Source organism: Typopeltis vanoorti, chromosome 6, assembly GCF_054136105.1.
Source record: "Typopeltis vanoorti isolate ZY-2024b chromosome 6, IOZ_Tvanoo_1.0, whole genome shotgun sequence".
NCBI classification, from domain to species: domain Eukaryota; kingdom Metazoa; phylum Arthropoda; class Arachnida; order Uropygi; family Thelyphonidae; genus Typopeltis; species Typopeltis vanoorti.
In genome coordinates, this window is record NC_143554.1 from 106,568,434 (window position 1) to 106,584,199 (window position 15,766).

Sequence of the window (15,766 nt, forward strand, 5' to 3'; positions counted from 1 at the left end):
AATATACAATATCCCCAAGTTTAAAAAAAAAAAAAAAAGTTATTACATCTATCTATCTATCTATCTATATATATATATAGGGTAGATTTTATTTCATTATTTTTTATTGTTTTGGTGAAATACTTTACCTGGAATACTCTTTCCAGTTCCTCTTATATTTTATTCCTTCGAAAATATCATTCTGTGTCATAAAAAAGTACTTAAAAATTAGCCTTCAAGATGAAAAAAGAAACAGTACATTCGGGTATCCCTCTATCAATATTTGTAGTCCTGAAAAGGACTGTTTTGATGGCCTTGAAAACAAACATTCTTTATTTCATACTGTTCAGAATTTAAAATTCTTGAACAGTGTGGAACATCTTGAAGCAAGGATAAACACACAAAGCAGTTTTACACTCAGGGCACCAGATTTTTGTTTCCTTTCTGATATTTTTTTTATTACATACATAGCATTTGCGTGCAGGTTTTTTTTTATTAGCCGTTGGTGGTAGATTTTCCGGATAATGGTTGGAGTTAGCAGCGTTCAACCTCAGATGTCTGGCAGGATTTCCTGATTTTCTGCTTGCTGAAGAAGGCGCATGTGCATGCAGCAATGCTTTCGCAATTTCTATTCTGTATTCTAGATATGTTATGGTAGACAAACATTTTTTCTTGTGCAGGAGGAAACTGTTCCAAATAACAAAATCTAATACATGTCCAAACACTTTTTTGTAATATTTTTTATGCTGTTTCCTCATTACAGAGTAGAATGATAGCTGCTGATCGCACCTGTCGACTCCACCCATAGTGTCGTTGTATGCACACACAGCAATAGGTTTTTCTTTCTTCAAACCATGCTTCTCCACGGATTCCGTTGATGGATTGTGCAGGGAAGACAGCAGAAAAACATCTCTTTTGTCTTTCCAACGTAGTGCAAAGACTTTCCCTCGCTGATAAGCTCGGATTTCCCCCTTCGATAGCTTTCCTGGAGCCAGATCTGGAGGCATATCTCGCCTTTTTGCATTTACAGTACCATAACTATCTGTACGATGCTGTAAAAGCAAATCAGCGAGTTCAGGACACATATAATAATTATCCATTGTAATGCAGTAACCTTTCCCCAGTAAAGGGTCTAGTAACTGCATTACTGCACGCATCGACAAGGGGAGATCCGAATATTTATCATGCTCGATTACAGTTTGCTTTCCCGTATAAGGTTTGAAATCCCAAAGATATCCACTTTCGGATTCGCAAAGCATAAAAAATTTTACTCCATACTTCGCTTTCTTTTTGGGAATATACTGCTTACATTTCAGTCTACCTTTGAATGGCATAAGGCTTTCATCGATACTCAAGTCTCTCTCAGGAATGTAGAGTGATCTACATTTCTGACGGATTTTCATCAGAAAATCATAAATTTTGTTGAGGACTGGGCAAGGATGTGTTGCCTGATCGTATTCCTCGTTATTCTGAAAATGCAAATACTTCATGATGAGACTGAACTGTTTTTCAGTCATAACATCACGAAACATTGGCGTGTTCAGAATCCAGTCTGTAGACCAATACATTTCGAGAGCGGGCTTTTTCACGATACCTTGCACAATCAAGAGTGCTATAAATGTAAGGAGCATGTTGATATCTATTGGGCTCCAAAGTTTACTGCGAGAATGCGGACTGTACTCAACTTGCTGATGTTGTTGGCAAGCATAAAGGTTAGTCTGTTCCACTATGAAGGAAAGAATATCATCGTCTAAAAATAGACGGAAAGAACTTAAAATATTACTGGAGTCAAAGTCTTCAGTAATTCCTGGCTTACCTATGAAGGGAAACCGTGGACAAGCTGGTGTGCGTTCAGTGGCGATCACCCATTTTCTGCACGAAGACATATCTAAAGTACAGGCAGAATCGCTATCTTCAGAGCTAGAAAGATTTCTCTCCTCATCAGTAGAACAAGAGCTGCTCGAAAGGCGAAGGCTCCAACTTTTCTGCATCCCACAGAGTTTTCTTTTCTTACCATGAGTGTCACTGCTACTGCTGCTGCTTGCCATCTTGTAAATGAATTGTGTCTTGAATATACTTACTAATTATTCTTTTCTGCCCAGTAGTTCCTTTCTGCCCAGCTCAAAGCTAATGGAGATTACTAACCCCCCAGTGAAAAACAGAACAATAGAACATGCAGCACACTAAAGAGCCTCAAGCAATATCTGAATATTTTACAGGCAGAAATTTTTTGTTTGGTTTTTCACTTTATTCTGATAATGCATTTGAAGGATGACAGTGCTTTCAAATATTAATTTCACCTATATCCGAATATCACATAATTTCCTGATTTATAATAATGAGGAAATAATATGTATATTTTCTGATTTATAATTTGCTAATTTATAATAATCACCACATAGTTTCAGTATCGAAAAATTAAAGTTATGTGGAACAATTACTAGAGAAAAATAACGAATTAAATAAAAACTGTACCTATGTTTCATAACAGTTTTCGGGTGTGTGATAGTGATACAACGGGTGGGGGGGGGGTTAAACTATCGGAGGCGAAATAAAGTTCAATTCTATTGTGAAAGGAAGTGAAATTTCACATTTGATCTACATATTTTGAATGATAAAAATAAGCAAATGTATCACTTACTTTAAAAATTGGTGAATAAAATATCTGAATTATGCAGAAAATATTAATCATAACTGTTAATTTCATTTTGTAATGACCAATTCTACAAGGAAACCAAGATTGTGTACAAAGAACAATAAATTACTATACAACATGAAGAAAAAATTTAGGGTTATGATTAAACAATTTCATGTTATTCTCTATAAAGCAAAGTTGCTCCAGCATGTCCTAAAGAAAATCTGTGAAGTATTATTCGCTTTCGATGGTTTTGTGCAAAAATAAAAATAATATAAACTGGAACGTCGGCAGCCGGTTTTATTTTCTTTTTTTTATTAAAGAATATTTCAAATAATTATCGTGAATTAATTTCTTCGAGAACAAAGAAAAATCATTTGACTAGTAAGCGATTAGAAAAAAATTCGCGCAAAAATATTAAAAAATTAAATTGGTTCTCCAAGGTAAGGCAATATTTAAGTGAAGAAATTATGCAAGATCTTTATTTTGCCCAGACATTAAAATTGTATTATAGAATAAAAAGAGAAAACAAAAATATAAATAATTTCTCTATTTTATTCTATCCTATATAACTAAAATCCAGTTATCCAGCATGGAAAAAGGAAGTGCGTTTCTTGTTATAGGCAACTGCAGCTACGAACGCGAGATAATCCGATTAACCGTTCTCTTCAGCGTGAGGGTTTATCACACTTTCTAATGGACATGACAGTCAAATTGCACTTCTTATCCAGGTTCTTTCAACAGGTGGGCTGAATCTTATCCAGATTTAGTTGGACGTCTATAGACGTCCTAGCCGGTAGGAAGGTTAATTAATCATGTTAATCAAGGGATACTTGTATATTTAGTGAACATCTACATTTAATAAATGCTAATATTAAAAGGTGTTTTTATTTTTTCTATTCCCTTCAGTACCCCAATGCGATGCATCGCATTCTACCATTAACAGCATGTTAAGCCAGCCCTACAGACATTGCCTCTGTCAGATAGTTTCTGAGTAAGGTCCAAGCAACATTGATTTCTTTTCCATTCACTTCCTCATTTCATGATATAACTGCAGGCTCTCTAAGTTTGCTATAATCACTACCTTCACTTCACACCATACTGCCTCAAAACCACTACTGGTCCCTTGCATTTCTACCTTGATTGGACATGACTCCTTTGCTACCATTAACAGCACTCCTCCTCCCATTCTGCCCTGTCTGTCTTTATGAAAAACATATATTTTCATCTCTATTACTGTCAGGATGTCAGCTCATCCAGCTGCATCTCACTCCAAGTTTTGGACAGACAGACTCAATCAAAATTACAATTTGTTCCCATTATTTTAGATACTTCTGGCATTTGTATACAAACATAGCATTTCATTTCCTTATATCCTCCTCAGGGTCTTTTTTCCTGTCATCTTGGCAGCAAAGACTTCCTTTGCCAACCTTTCTTCTTTCATTCTGTTTAAGTGACCATACTCTTTGAGATTAGCCCTGCTCACATTCCTGAATGCTAACAATGTCGGGTTCCTTTTGAAACAAGATCCCCCCCCCCCCTCACACACACACACGCTACTGTTTTAATCTGGGGAGCTATGACATCTACGCTGATTTGACATTGATTTCTATTCAAATGAAGGTTCTTTAAATAGTCTGAATTATGTTCATTGAACTGACATCACTCATAATTTGAATGGGGTTGGTGGATTATGTTTTTTAGTCTCTGCATCCAGTAATCTATTTTTATATAAGTTTCGCTCATAAAACATTATAAACTTATTGTACCTTGGTTCTATGAGTGTGCTGTGAATTAGATTATCTAGAAACTCTGCTCTAGAAACTAAACTTTTTCAAGCCTCTAACAATCAAGCTGGTGGTTATACATTACTCAATGTATAACTGATGGTTATACATTGAGTAATGAAATTCATCTGCCAAACATTTGCAAACATCCATATCAAAACAGGATTTGACTCCACAGCTTATTGTTTAAGAATGGAAATTCATCTTCCATTTAAAGACATTCTCATATATCTATTGCTCATAGTAGGATATGAACCCAGAGCTACTTGGTTAGTGAAGTGGTATATTTTCTTTACTGTTGAACAGGCCAGCACATGTGAGCATCAGATGAGAACTATGCAGCAAGCTTTCTATTGGTTCAACATATAAACAAAATATATTTTTGAAGATTGAAATTTTCCCAATAATATGAGAAAAGCCTGCACTGCGATCAGTGGCGTAGCTAGTGCTTTTGCCGCCCTTCTCAATACACACCAAAAATACTACAAAAAATTCAAAAGACGTATAGCATTTTTGATAATCTGAGGCTTAGTCACCGTCACCACTGGTCAGACTAGCGGGCATTTTCGCCACTGCTTCCTGATCACCATAAACTCCCAAATATGCCACAATATGATGGATTTGTTTAAATCTAGACTCTAGACCAGGGGTGGGCAACTTTTTTAAGTGTCCGTGTCAAAATCGCCAAATCTTTGATGCAAAATTTTCTCACGTGTCAACCGAAATTTTGGGGAACATATTATTATTTGGTGTCTTTTAAGTATGGGAAGACCTTTTCAAATAATCAAAAATCACACTGGAATGGTAAAATCAAAGAATATTGTAAGAGTGATTATTGAAAGTCATGTAAGAATGAATGTAAAAATTAGTGACAGAATTTTTATTTAAAAGTAACAGGGTAGAAAGTAAAAAATTTTACTTTCTACCCTGTTGAATAGCTTGAATATTTTTTATTTGCATTTAAGTGTAATTCTAGCTGCACAATTTAAAGATGCAATTTTTAATATCAGCAAGAGTAAACAATAATTCTGAATTTTTTTTTTTTTTTAGATCAGTCAGACATAAGTTTTTTTCAAGTTTTTCCAATATATTGCAGTGCACAATCTCATAATTGTTTTACTTGACTAAAGCACAATAAAAGAAAAGAAAATTAAAGATATAATTTTATTACTTCTTAATCCCTTACGAGTAATACATGAAAATTACAGACAAAATAAATTGTTATTTTACCTACATAATATATTAAACAGAAATTAATCTTTACCATTTTTAGCAGAAATCAAATCAAAACTAGAGAAAGAAAAATAGTGGACATTTTATTTATTTAACATCAGTGAGACTTCTGCTGCATCACTAATGGCAGATAATTTATATCAGATTTATATTTTGTAACCTGTAGATATGCATGTGCTACTAGTTTCATCTGCAAGGCTTCTCCTGTTACGGGACTTAACAAAGTTCATCACCGAGACCAATGATTCACAAGAATATGTAGATGCAAAAATGGATAATAATGCTGTTGCAAGGGTTTTTAAACATACAAAAGTTTTGGGAATAGCATTCCAAGTTCTTAGCACCACTTTTTTCGCACTTTTCTCTGTTACTCCCGTCTCTAATCGCTCCTTTTCAATATTTTCCATGTCAACTCTGAGATCAACAAATTTCTGCCTCCAAATTGAGCTACTTTGAAAATTAATAAATTGCATTTCAAAATCATCCATATTTATCCTTGAAAACATGCAAGTTTATTTGAAGATGTTTTCTTGACCTATAGTTTGAGGTTCAGGTCATTTAAATGTTCGCAAAAATCTGCAAAAGACACCAGTTTACAAACCCACATGATGTCATACATTTCTTTATAACACATTTGTTGATTAGTCAAAAAGAGATTTATCTCATCCAGGCATTCAACAAAACAAACCGTTTCTGAACAAGACCTCGATTAAGTCAACGAACATTGTTGTACATTATTAGCCCTTTGTACACCAAATCCACCTCATTCAATAGATTCTGAAATTGTCTTTTATTCAAAGCACGTGCAAAAATGTAATTAACAACCTTGGTTATTGTTTGTTTGCATCACTTCTTGAAGTTCCTTTAGGCCAGCATTTGCACATAAATTCTCCTCATGCAGGATGCAATGAAAACCTATCAGTGGATGACCATCATATTTTGCAAACAGATTTACATATCCTGCTTCCTTATCAAGCATGCTGGGCACACTATCTGTTGTGATGGAGACCACTTTTGAAATATCAATTTGCCAAATAGATAATTTGTTCATAACTGCTTTACATATTTCAACCCCACTGATATGCTCAGGTAGTGTTACAAGGTTAATCCTCTCTTCGCATACTTCCTCATCCCTACAAAATCAAGCAAAGATTGCTAACCTAGCTGATGATGATGTAATGTCTGTGCTCTCATCAACACAAATAGAAAAGAACTTACATGAAGCCAAATCTTTTGTTTGTTCTGCTGTACTCCCTTCCAACTTAAGTATCCTATCCTTAATTGTTTTTCTACTCAGACAATTCTTTAATGTGCTGAATAATTTTTACCTTTTCTGAAAGATTGTCAAAATGGAAAGGAGCACATGCTAGCTATGCTTCTTTAATATACTCCCCATCACTGAGTGATTTTCCATGTTGGGCAATAACTTTTGAAACCTCAAAACTAGCAACAACTAAGTTGGAACTAGGCCTACCTGAAATAAATTTCATCAACGTATCAGACTGTTTTTTTTTTGTCTTGCTCAGTTCATGAGAAATTAATTCTCTCTGTTCTTGCTCACTTTTATTACTTAATTTCTTATGAACAGTTTCAAAATGTCTCTTTACAGAAGAAGTCTTACAAACAACTGATTCGGAACATAAAATGCATAATGCTTTATTATCTTTCTTAATCATGCCAAATTTTTCAGTCCAGTATTCTTTGTTTCTTTGCTGGTGGTTGTGACATTCTGCTCAATCTGTAAAGAGCAGGAAGCAAATAAATAAATAAATAAGAAAGCATTTAAATAATTGTTTTCTTCATAGAGCTTTTAACTTGAATGAAAATCGGATTATGGGGTGTAAAAATGTGGACAGAGACATATAGATACTGATAAAAATTATAATTTGGACTCAGAAAATCTCATCATAATCACTCTCTGCATATACCAACCAATTTTAAACAAACCAAAAATTAGTACAATTATAAGCCGACCTACACACATGCAAATGAAAGAGAAGGGTACGCATGCAATCTAATCACATGCTGATAACACTTCATAATTCTGAAGATTGATAATACATTTCACATAGCTTTAAAAATAATTTAACATATTAGTCGAATATAACTCGCATCCCTGATTTTACTTTACTTTACGAAAAAAAAAAGAAATTGAAAAGTTTCGCGTATACCTCACACAGGAAAAAAAAAAAGGTTAAAAACGTTTCAGGGTGATAGTAACTCGCTTCCTGTAGTAGTAAATCACGTGCCCTCTCCAGTAGCCAATAGTGTCTGCAGACAGAAGTAAAAACAGGTCGTTTTATTGTATCACTGAATAAGGTACAGAGACATTTTCAGTCTGTGTAATATATTTCTCAACAAATAGTGCAATTAGAGACAATTGGGATAAAAATGGCACTAACTAATGAATCACATGTTCCCTTCCCACAGAAACTATGCTATTTAGATAGTGATGGATACCATGTTTAGTTCGATACCATGTTGCACCAGCAAACATGGTATCTAACTAAAAACTAGATGTGCAAGAGTCTGTCCCCACAGTTCAGAGGCAGCAATAAAAATAAACGGAAAGTGTTAAAATTCATAAACATGTTAAATCTAAGAAATATATAGTGAATATTTTTATGGCAGTTTCAGATATCGAATATGGTTGAAGGGAATTAGCATTTTTTCAAAAATTGTTGGCTTGCTTTTATGTTTGACTCGCGTGATCATAGCTGCTAAAGCTTTACTGGCATAGTACCTTAGCTGTCTGTTCATTAGTCATTCGTGAAGGATTGTTCGTTAAGTATCTCAAGTCTTGTAAATTACTGGTAATTTTTTCTTGAAATAATGGGAAAGAAGATTGTGCTATTTGGGTAGGATGCACACAAGGAAACTGCTCTCTAGGCAAAAAATAACAATAGCAACCATGGTGTGAGATATATATGGGGATTTTACGAAAAAAACTGAAAATTTAGTTTCCGAAAACCCCCACATATATCTCACACCACGATTTTTAGCTTTAATTTTGAGGGAGGAAAAAAGTGCGAGTTATATTCAAGTAAATACGGTATGTGTATGGCAATGTAAAGGAAATTTGCTTTTATATCTAATAAGTTAAACATATTAATTGACAATAAATACTTCCAATCCATATTTTAATGACTTACAATTTAATAAAATCCAAATCCACATATATACACACTTTAGAAAACGGATGTGTTCTTTACAAAACACGAAAAGATATATCAAATGATGGTAAAGGAGTCACGGCATGTCTGGCCCTGATGAATGATGCAACAACTGAACTGGACGAAACTTGTACATCAATATATCGCGGAGATTGGTAGGGTTTGCTTCTTTATTGCATTTTTATTTAGTATCGCTGTACTAAGTACAGCGATTAAGTTAAAATATACAAGTCAGCGAAGATGTTTAAAATGTATTTATTTATTTAATTATTTTTTAAGGTGAGCCCCCTGGGTTGCATGCCGGAAAAAAGTTCGTTGGGTGCCACGTTTGGCATGCATGCCAAGGGTTACCCCACCCCTGCTCTAGACTAACCATAGATAAAGAATACAATAAATATATTTTTAGCGGTTTCAATAACGATCCAAATGATATAAATGTGTAACAGATTAAAAAAAAACTAATGATGAATCAGGCATTGTAGCATTTTTTAAGGTTAAAAAGGAATCATGCTTGTTAATTTTTATACACGCATCAAAAGGGTTAAGCAAAAACCTAATATAATAGGAAATCGCAGAAATATTACTGGGACCCTAAAACCCTGTCGATGGCCTTAGTTATATGCAAAAATAGAAGAAGGGGAAAAAAATATATATATGTTTTCACAAATGTGTACTGACTGTGTGGTGCCTGCTGCTGAGACTCAGCGACCACGGTATAAGCAATAACCAATAAAGCCTTACCATGGGTTTTATTGTTTATTTTTAAGAATTAGAATTATAGTATGATAGGGAAATGTAACAATTTTGTTATATTTATATTTTGTTTATTTTAGTTGTAAGTATAGTTGTTAAAAACTAATTATTAATTAGTTTTTAATAAAAAGAGTAATAAAAATTACAAATTTAACATAAATGAAAGAACAAATAAAATTGTGTCTCACGTAAAACTCCCCCAAAAAAGTGCTTCCCGGGGCGGACCCCCCCCCCCTAGCTAAATCCTTGAGTGGTATGAGTGAGAATTTACCACTTTTCAAGATCTGGTGATTAGGTGAGTGCAGCACATGCAAAACATGTTGTTCCTGTCAGCATGAAAAGCATTTAAAAATCATGTCGTTTGGTGTTCTAGGACAAAAGGAAAATAATAGTAATAATAAAATAAAATCGCATATCCTCTAAGTAGATCAGAGCATGGCTATCCAGTTCTTTAAGTTGAGGTGACAGAAGTACCATGGTTAATTGCGTTGGTATGGAGTAATCTAGCAGTAGACTTTATTGCTTAAATTACTCAAACAACCATTGAGGAATATGTACAAGATTAGTATGTAATATATGAAAAAATGGTAGGTGACAACATTTTTTGCTGTTATTTATCATTTGGATAGTGGAATACTATAATAATCCAAATTGAGCATATATTATTTTATTGTTTTTTTTTTATCCTCTCCAACTAGTTTATACTCATTGTCTACAGAATAACACAGTAGTTTTTCTCTAGAATTGTCACACAGGATAAGATAAGATGCTTAGTCTGCAATGGAGTTTTTTTTTTTTAAATGAGGCAATCTAGATTATACTAATCATTGATATAAATATTGATAAATGCATGAATATAGATTGAAAACATACATCATTATCATCATCAAATTCCTGACATGTACCCTCAAGGGGTGTACAGGATATGATATTACTACATGAAAAATTTACATCATTACTAACTTCCTATCTACAATTTTCCTCCAAATCAGTCTGTTACTTGTCAAGACTCCAACATTATCAGATCTTATATTTCTATCGCCTAAGGCACTTTGTACCGTATCAATCCACCTATATCTTGGTCTTCCTCTGTGTTGTTTTCCTGCCAACCTGGCAGAGAACACTTGTTTTGTTAATCTTTCCTTGCCCATTCTGTTTAAGTGACCATACCACCTGAGATTAGCTCTGCGAACGCATTCCTATTCCATATGAATTTATTCAATTGACTGCCTACAATGCCAGCTTTGTTGATTCTATTGTCTATTTCCATATTTAATTTACCATCTTCAGTAAAAATCGTGCCTAAGTAGCTGAAATGTTTTACTTGTTCCACAGGTTCCCCTTTCACAACACAGTTGACATTTTCAACAATTCTACCTATTTTCATTGTCTTTGTCTTTTTATTGCTGACCTTCATACCATATCTATTACAACAATTATTCAGTTTAGTCAGAGAATCTTGCAGACATGTAGCAGATTTATTTAGAAGTATAACATTGTCCGCATAAAGCAAAGAGCTGACATTAACATCTCCAATTCTGATATCATGTTTCATACCACTTTCCTTCATAATGTGATCCATAAGAATAATGAATAACAGAGAGGATAATGTACATCCCTGTCTCACACCAGATTTAACATTAAATCATCTTCCTGTACTTCCTTCAATTCTAACTGCTGACTGACAACTCAAATAAAGACAAAGTATTGCTTGATATAATGCCCAATTGACACCATATAACTGTAGCGTATTGAATAGCTTCTCTCTTGACACCTTGTCATATGCCTTTTCCAGATCGATAAAACTTAAATACAGATCTTTGTTATATTCCCGTGCTTTCTCAACTATTTGTCATAAAGTGAAGATCTGATCCTGACAGCCTCTATTTGGCCTGAATCCAGCTTGTTCTTCACCAAGCTTTTCTTCCACAATTCTTCTCAACCGTTTCTCAAATATACTTCTATATATCTTACCAGGAACACTCAGTAGGGAAATACCTCTGTAATTCTCACATTCAGTTTTATTTCCCTTTTTTATATATCGGTACTATGAGAGCTCTACTCCAATCATTGGGAATTCGTCACTCTATCCAGGCTTTCTGAACTTTGCAGTGCAGCCACTATAAGACTTTTATACCACCATGCTTCAGCATTTCTGGTCAAATATTATCTACTCCTGCTACCTTTCCACATTTCAAGCCTTTGATGGATTTTTCTACTTCAAGTATGGATATGTATTCCTGACTGCATGCCTGGTCAGTGTTTTTTACCACTGTGCTGTCATCACTGCTTGTTTCATTTAGCAATTTTTTGAAGTAATTACTCCATACTTCAAGGATATTTTTCTACTGTTTTCATGTCACCTTTATCATCTCTAACTCCTTTTACAGCACTGTTTCCTCCATTTTTAAGCTTCTTCAATAACCTCCAGAATATCTCACCACTTTCTTGATATTTATTTTCTATGTTCTTGCCAAAGTCCTCCCATGACTTTTGTTTAGCTAGTTTTACACAGCGTTTTGCTTTCTTACATTTGTCTCTGTATTCTCTAAGAGCAAAAGCTGAGTTATTTGCCAGGAACTTTTGATATGCTCACTTCTTTTCCTTCACTTCCTCTTTAACTTCCTGTGTCCGCCATGGAGTTCTGATTTTTCTATCCTTGCAGACAACCTCACCACATTCCTCTCTAGCTGAATCAATCAGGCTTTTCTTCAAGGCTTGCCACTGAATCTCCAAGGTTTGGTTCCTGTTCTCAAACTTTCATTTTTTCTTCAATGATCTTTGTGTATTTTTGTCTACATTTCACATCTGAGAGCTGCTTAACTTTTATTCGCTTTAAAACTTTCTTACATGTTATTCTTTCTAATATGAAATTCAGTTTTATCCTGCTCAAAACTAAATAGTGATCACTTCCAATTTCAAATCCTCTGTACACTCTGGTGTCCTGCACTAGGGAGAAAACATCACTATCAATAATAACATAGTCAATGAGACTTTTCTTATTCCTTGCCTCTTCTCTCCATGTGAATTTGTGCAATTTTTATGTTGGAACATGGTGTTAGTAATAACCAGTCCATGTCCTGAGCAGAAATCCAACAAATATTTGCCATGATTATTAGCTTTGCTCTTTTCTCCAAATTTTCCCAAAATATTTTTGTATGTCTGACAATCATTTCCTACTCTTCTATTTAGATCCCCAACAAGGACTAATTTTTCCTTTTTCATTGTGTCAGTTGCTTTTATTAAAGCCTCAAGAAATTTCTCCACTTCTACCTTAGTAGAACCTTCTGTGGGACCATAGGCACAAATAAGTATCATTGTCCAATTCCCCATTCTGATATTTGCCTACATCATTCTACTTGAGACTGCCTGCCATTCAAGAAGATTAGCCTCGTATTTTGTGTTGAATACTATGGCTACTCCTTCTTTTCCTTGATTTTCATTTCCTGAATATAACATTTTGTATTTATTGCTCAGAATGATCTCACCGGTTTTTGTCTTTTTTGTTTCAGTCACCCCTATTATGTCGATCTGGTACTTATCTAATTCTTCAGCTAGCTGTATTTCTTTGTCATTCAGGCTTCTTATGTTGATAGTACCAATCTTTAACTCTAGTGATGTTGAGTTTGGGTGTTTGAAATTGTAAAAAAATAATATAAAACTGGGGGGGGGAGGGGACTAGTAGTACATGGGGAAATGTTCTCTATATGCTATTAATTGTTGATTTTTAGTATACTGTATGGTATTGAGAATAAGCTTTTTTCCAGGCAATTTCAGAGTGTTTAAAGGATAATTTTATCTTTATAGGTCTGCGACAGAGTTCTCCAATTTCAGCCTCTAGACGACAGTCCAGTAAGTGTGGCTATTTGTCTTTCATCTCAGATTCTTACATATTTCATTAACTTTAAAAAAACTAATTGATCAGGAAAGAGTTTAATCTCAGCTATTATTTTGGTTATTTTGTTTTCCTTAGTGTTGAAATATTCATAATATTAGCTGAAATATTTAAAAAGATGTTTGATTTTTGTTTTTATTATTAGCTCATTTTTGTTTCTAGTTGTTGATGCTGAGACTCCTCATTTTCTTTTTTTAATTTATTTAATTAAATGAAATATGCAGTAAAAAATAATGACAGAAAATATTCAGAAAGAATGCACTCATGAGTACATTTTGGTATTTGTCATAGAAATACCTATCTGAAATCTGAAATATCAAAAGACAGCTAGAATAAATGTTCAACACCAGAAATTGCCCAAATATGAATATAAAAGATTTATGATGGTTACTTTATTGCATAATTCAAAGGTCAAATTCCTGGTGACAAACTCTTGTAATATGGTCTTTAAGAAAAGGAAGTGAAACCAATTTTAGAATCACTGAAAAATTTCCCTTCCAGGTAAGTATTATACAAATTTACTTGAGAAGAAGCCAAAAAAAAGTTGTGTAATAGAAGAAAAGAAAAAATGAGTCAGGCCATTTAATGAATGTCAGCAACAGAATTTTGCTCTCCCCCCCCCCCCCACACACACAACTGGCCATGATGTCTATAGGTCAATCTGGATACAATTCTGTAACACCCATTGAATAACATGGATAAGAAGTGCAATTTTATCTCACTATTTCATCCACCTTGGCTGTGGTAGGGAGGTTAATACAAATTGTTGAGAAATCATGGATCTGTATTTAATTTGTTGATATGAAAAAGGCATATGATAAGATGCCATGAGAAAAGCTGTGCAAAATCCTACAGTTAATGATGTAAATGGGATCTTACACAGAACAATATATAGCCTATAATTAAATTGTAAGTAGTTAGAATGTAAAATGTAATGTAAGACAGAAGTACATGCTATCTTCCACTGTTATTCATTATCTACATTTGACTTGCACTATGACAAACTGAAAGCTTTAACCTAAGCCCGGAGGTACATTGCTGTGCTAAACGAAATTCCCTATAGAAAACTATATCCCTTTTAAAAAAGCTATTCTTGTGGTCTCAACAAGTTCACCATAGTGAGAAAATAGGTGGATGACATTATTAAGGAAAGTGGCATTAAACTTGATATCAAAATTGGAGATATTCTATTCAGATTCTTTAATGTAATTAAATTTCCAGTTAATAAATCTTCAGCTAAGAGCCTTCGGGTTTGAATTCTACCATGGATGTCGATGTTCATGATTGTCTTTAAGTGGGAAATGAATTTTCATTGGCAAGTGGGAGAGACAGCCATGCTTATTGGAGATCTAAAGTGGCTTAAAAAAAGTTCTATGTTTGGTCTCAGATATAATTAATAAAAGAATAGGAAAAAATCCTTGGTCCACCCACAATACCAATGTATTATAGATTTACAAAAAAAAAAAAATTATCATCATCATTTCCTATATGTACTCTCAAGGGAGTTCAGGCTAATATGACAGCAATACATGATTAACTTTACATTATTATTAATCTTATCAACAGTTTTCTTCCAAATTAGTCTATTACTTGTCAGCACTGACATATTGTCATATCTAACATTTCATTCTTTTAAAACGCTTTGGACTAAATCATTCCACCTGGATCTTTTTCGTACCATCTCAGCATCAAACACCCACTTTGCTTATCTTCTCCCATTCTATTTAAGTTACCATACTACTTTAGCCTGATCACTCATTCTTGAGCAAGCCTCTGTAGCTGTGTCAGTTTCAACAATGCCCTTTGGTTGGAAAGACCTGGGTTCGAATCCCTTCTAGGATGCAAAGAACCTTTATTAGGGCTTTTCAACTGAAGATAAGTTAGCTGGTCTCACATGGAAATAGAGTTTTTCTCCCAGAAACTTTTTTTTTTTTTCCCGCCCCTTAGAACAGACAAACTGGCCATTAGAACACACACAATTAACATACATAATATACTGGCCTTAGAGCACGAGTTGCTTCGGCCATAAATCTAAATAAACCAAACTAAACACATTCTTGAATGCAAACAATGTCAAGTTCCTTCTTATATCTTCATTTTAAATATGATTCTGCCATTGATGCCATCTGTTCAGGTCCCTAATTTTTCCAAGAACTTTCATATCTATGGTCTGAAATCTTTGATCAAATGCTTCATTTCTAACCCAACTCTACAATCCATGACTTAAAACATATTTGAACACTGTCTTGTATACTACTAGACAGTGTTCAAATATGTCTTAAGTTTAGTCTTTTGGCTAATTTCTCTCTTA

General features: G+C 34.0%; 1 protein-coding gene across 1 annotated transcript in view; it reads left to right on the forward strand.

The window, feature by feature from the left end:
- Positions 1-15,766, forward strand: part of LOC150105776 (SLAIN motif-containing protein-like) — a 161,392-nt gene that overhangs the window by 119,057 nt on the left and 26,569 nt on the right. The window contains exon 5 of the mRNA XM_090394554.1: positions 13,368-13,412. Coding sequence (XP_090250680.1) covers positions 13,368-13,412 — 45 coding nt within the window. The remainder of the gene's footprint in view (positions 1-13,367; positions 13,413-15,766) is intronic.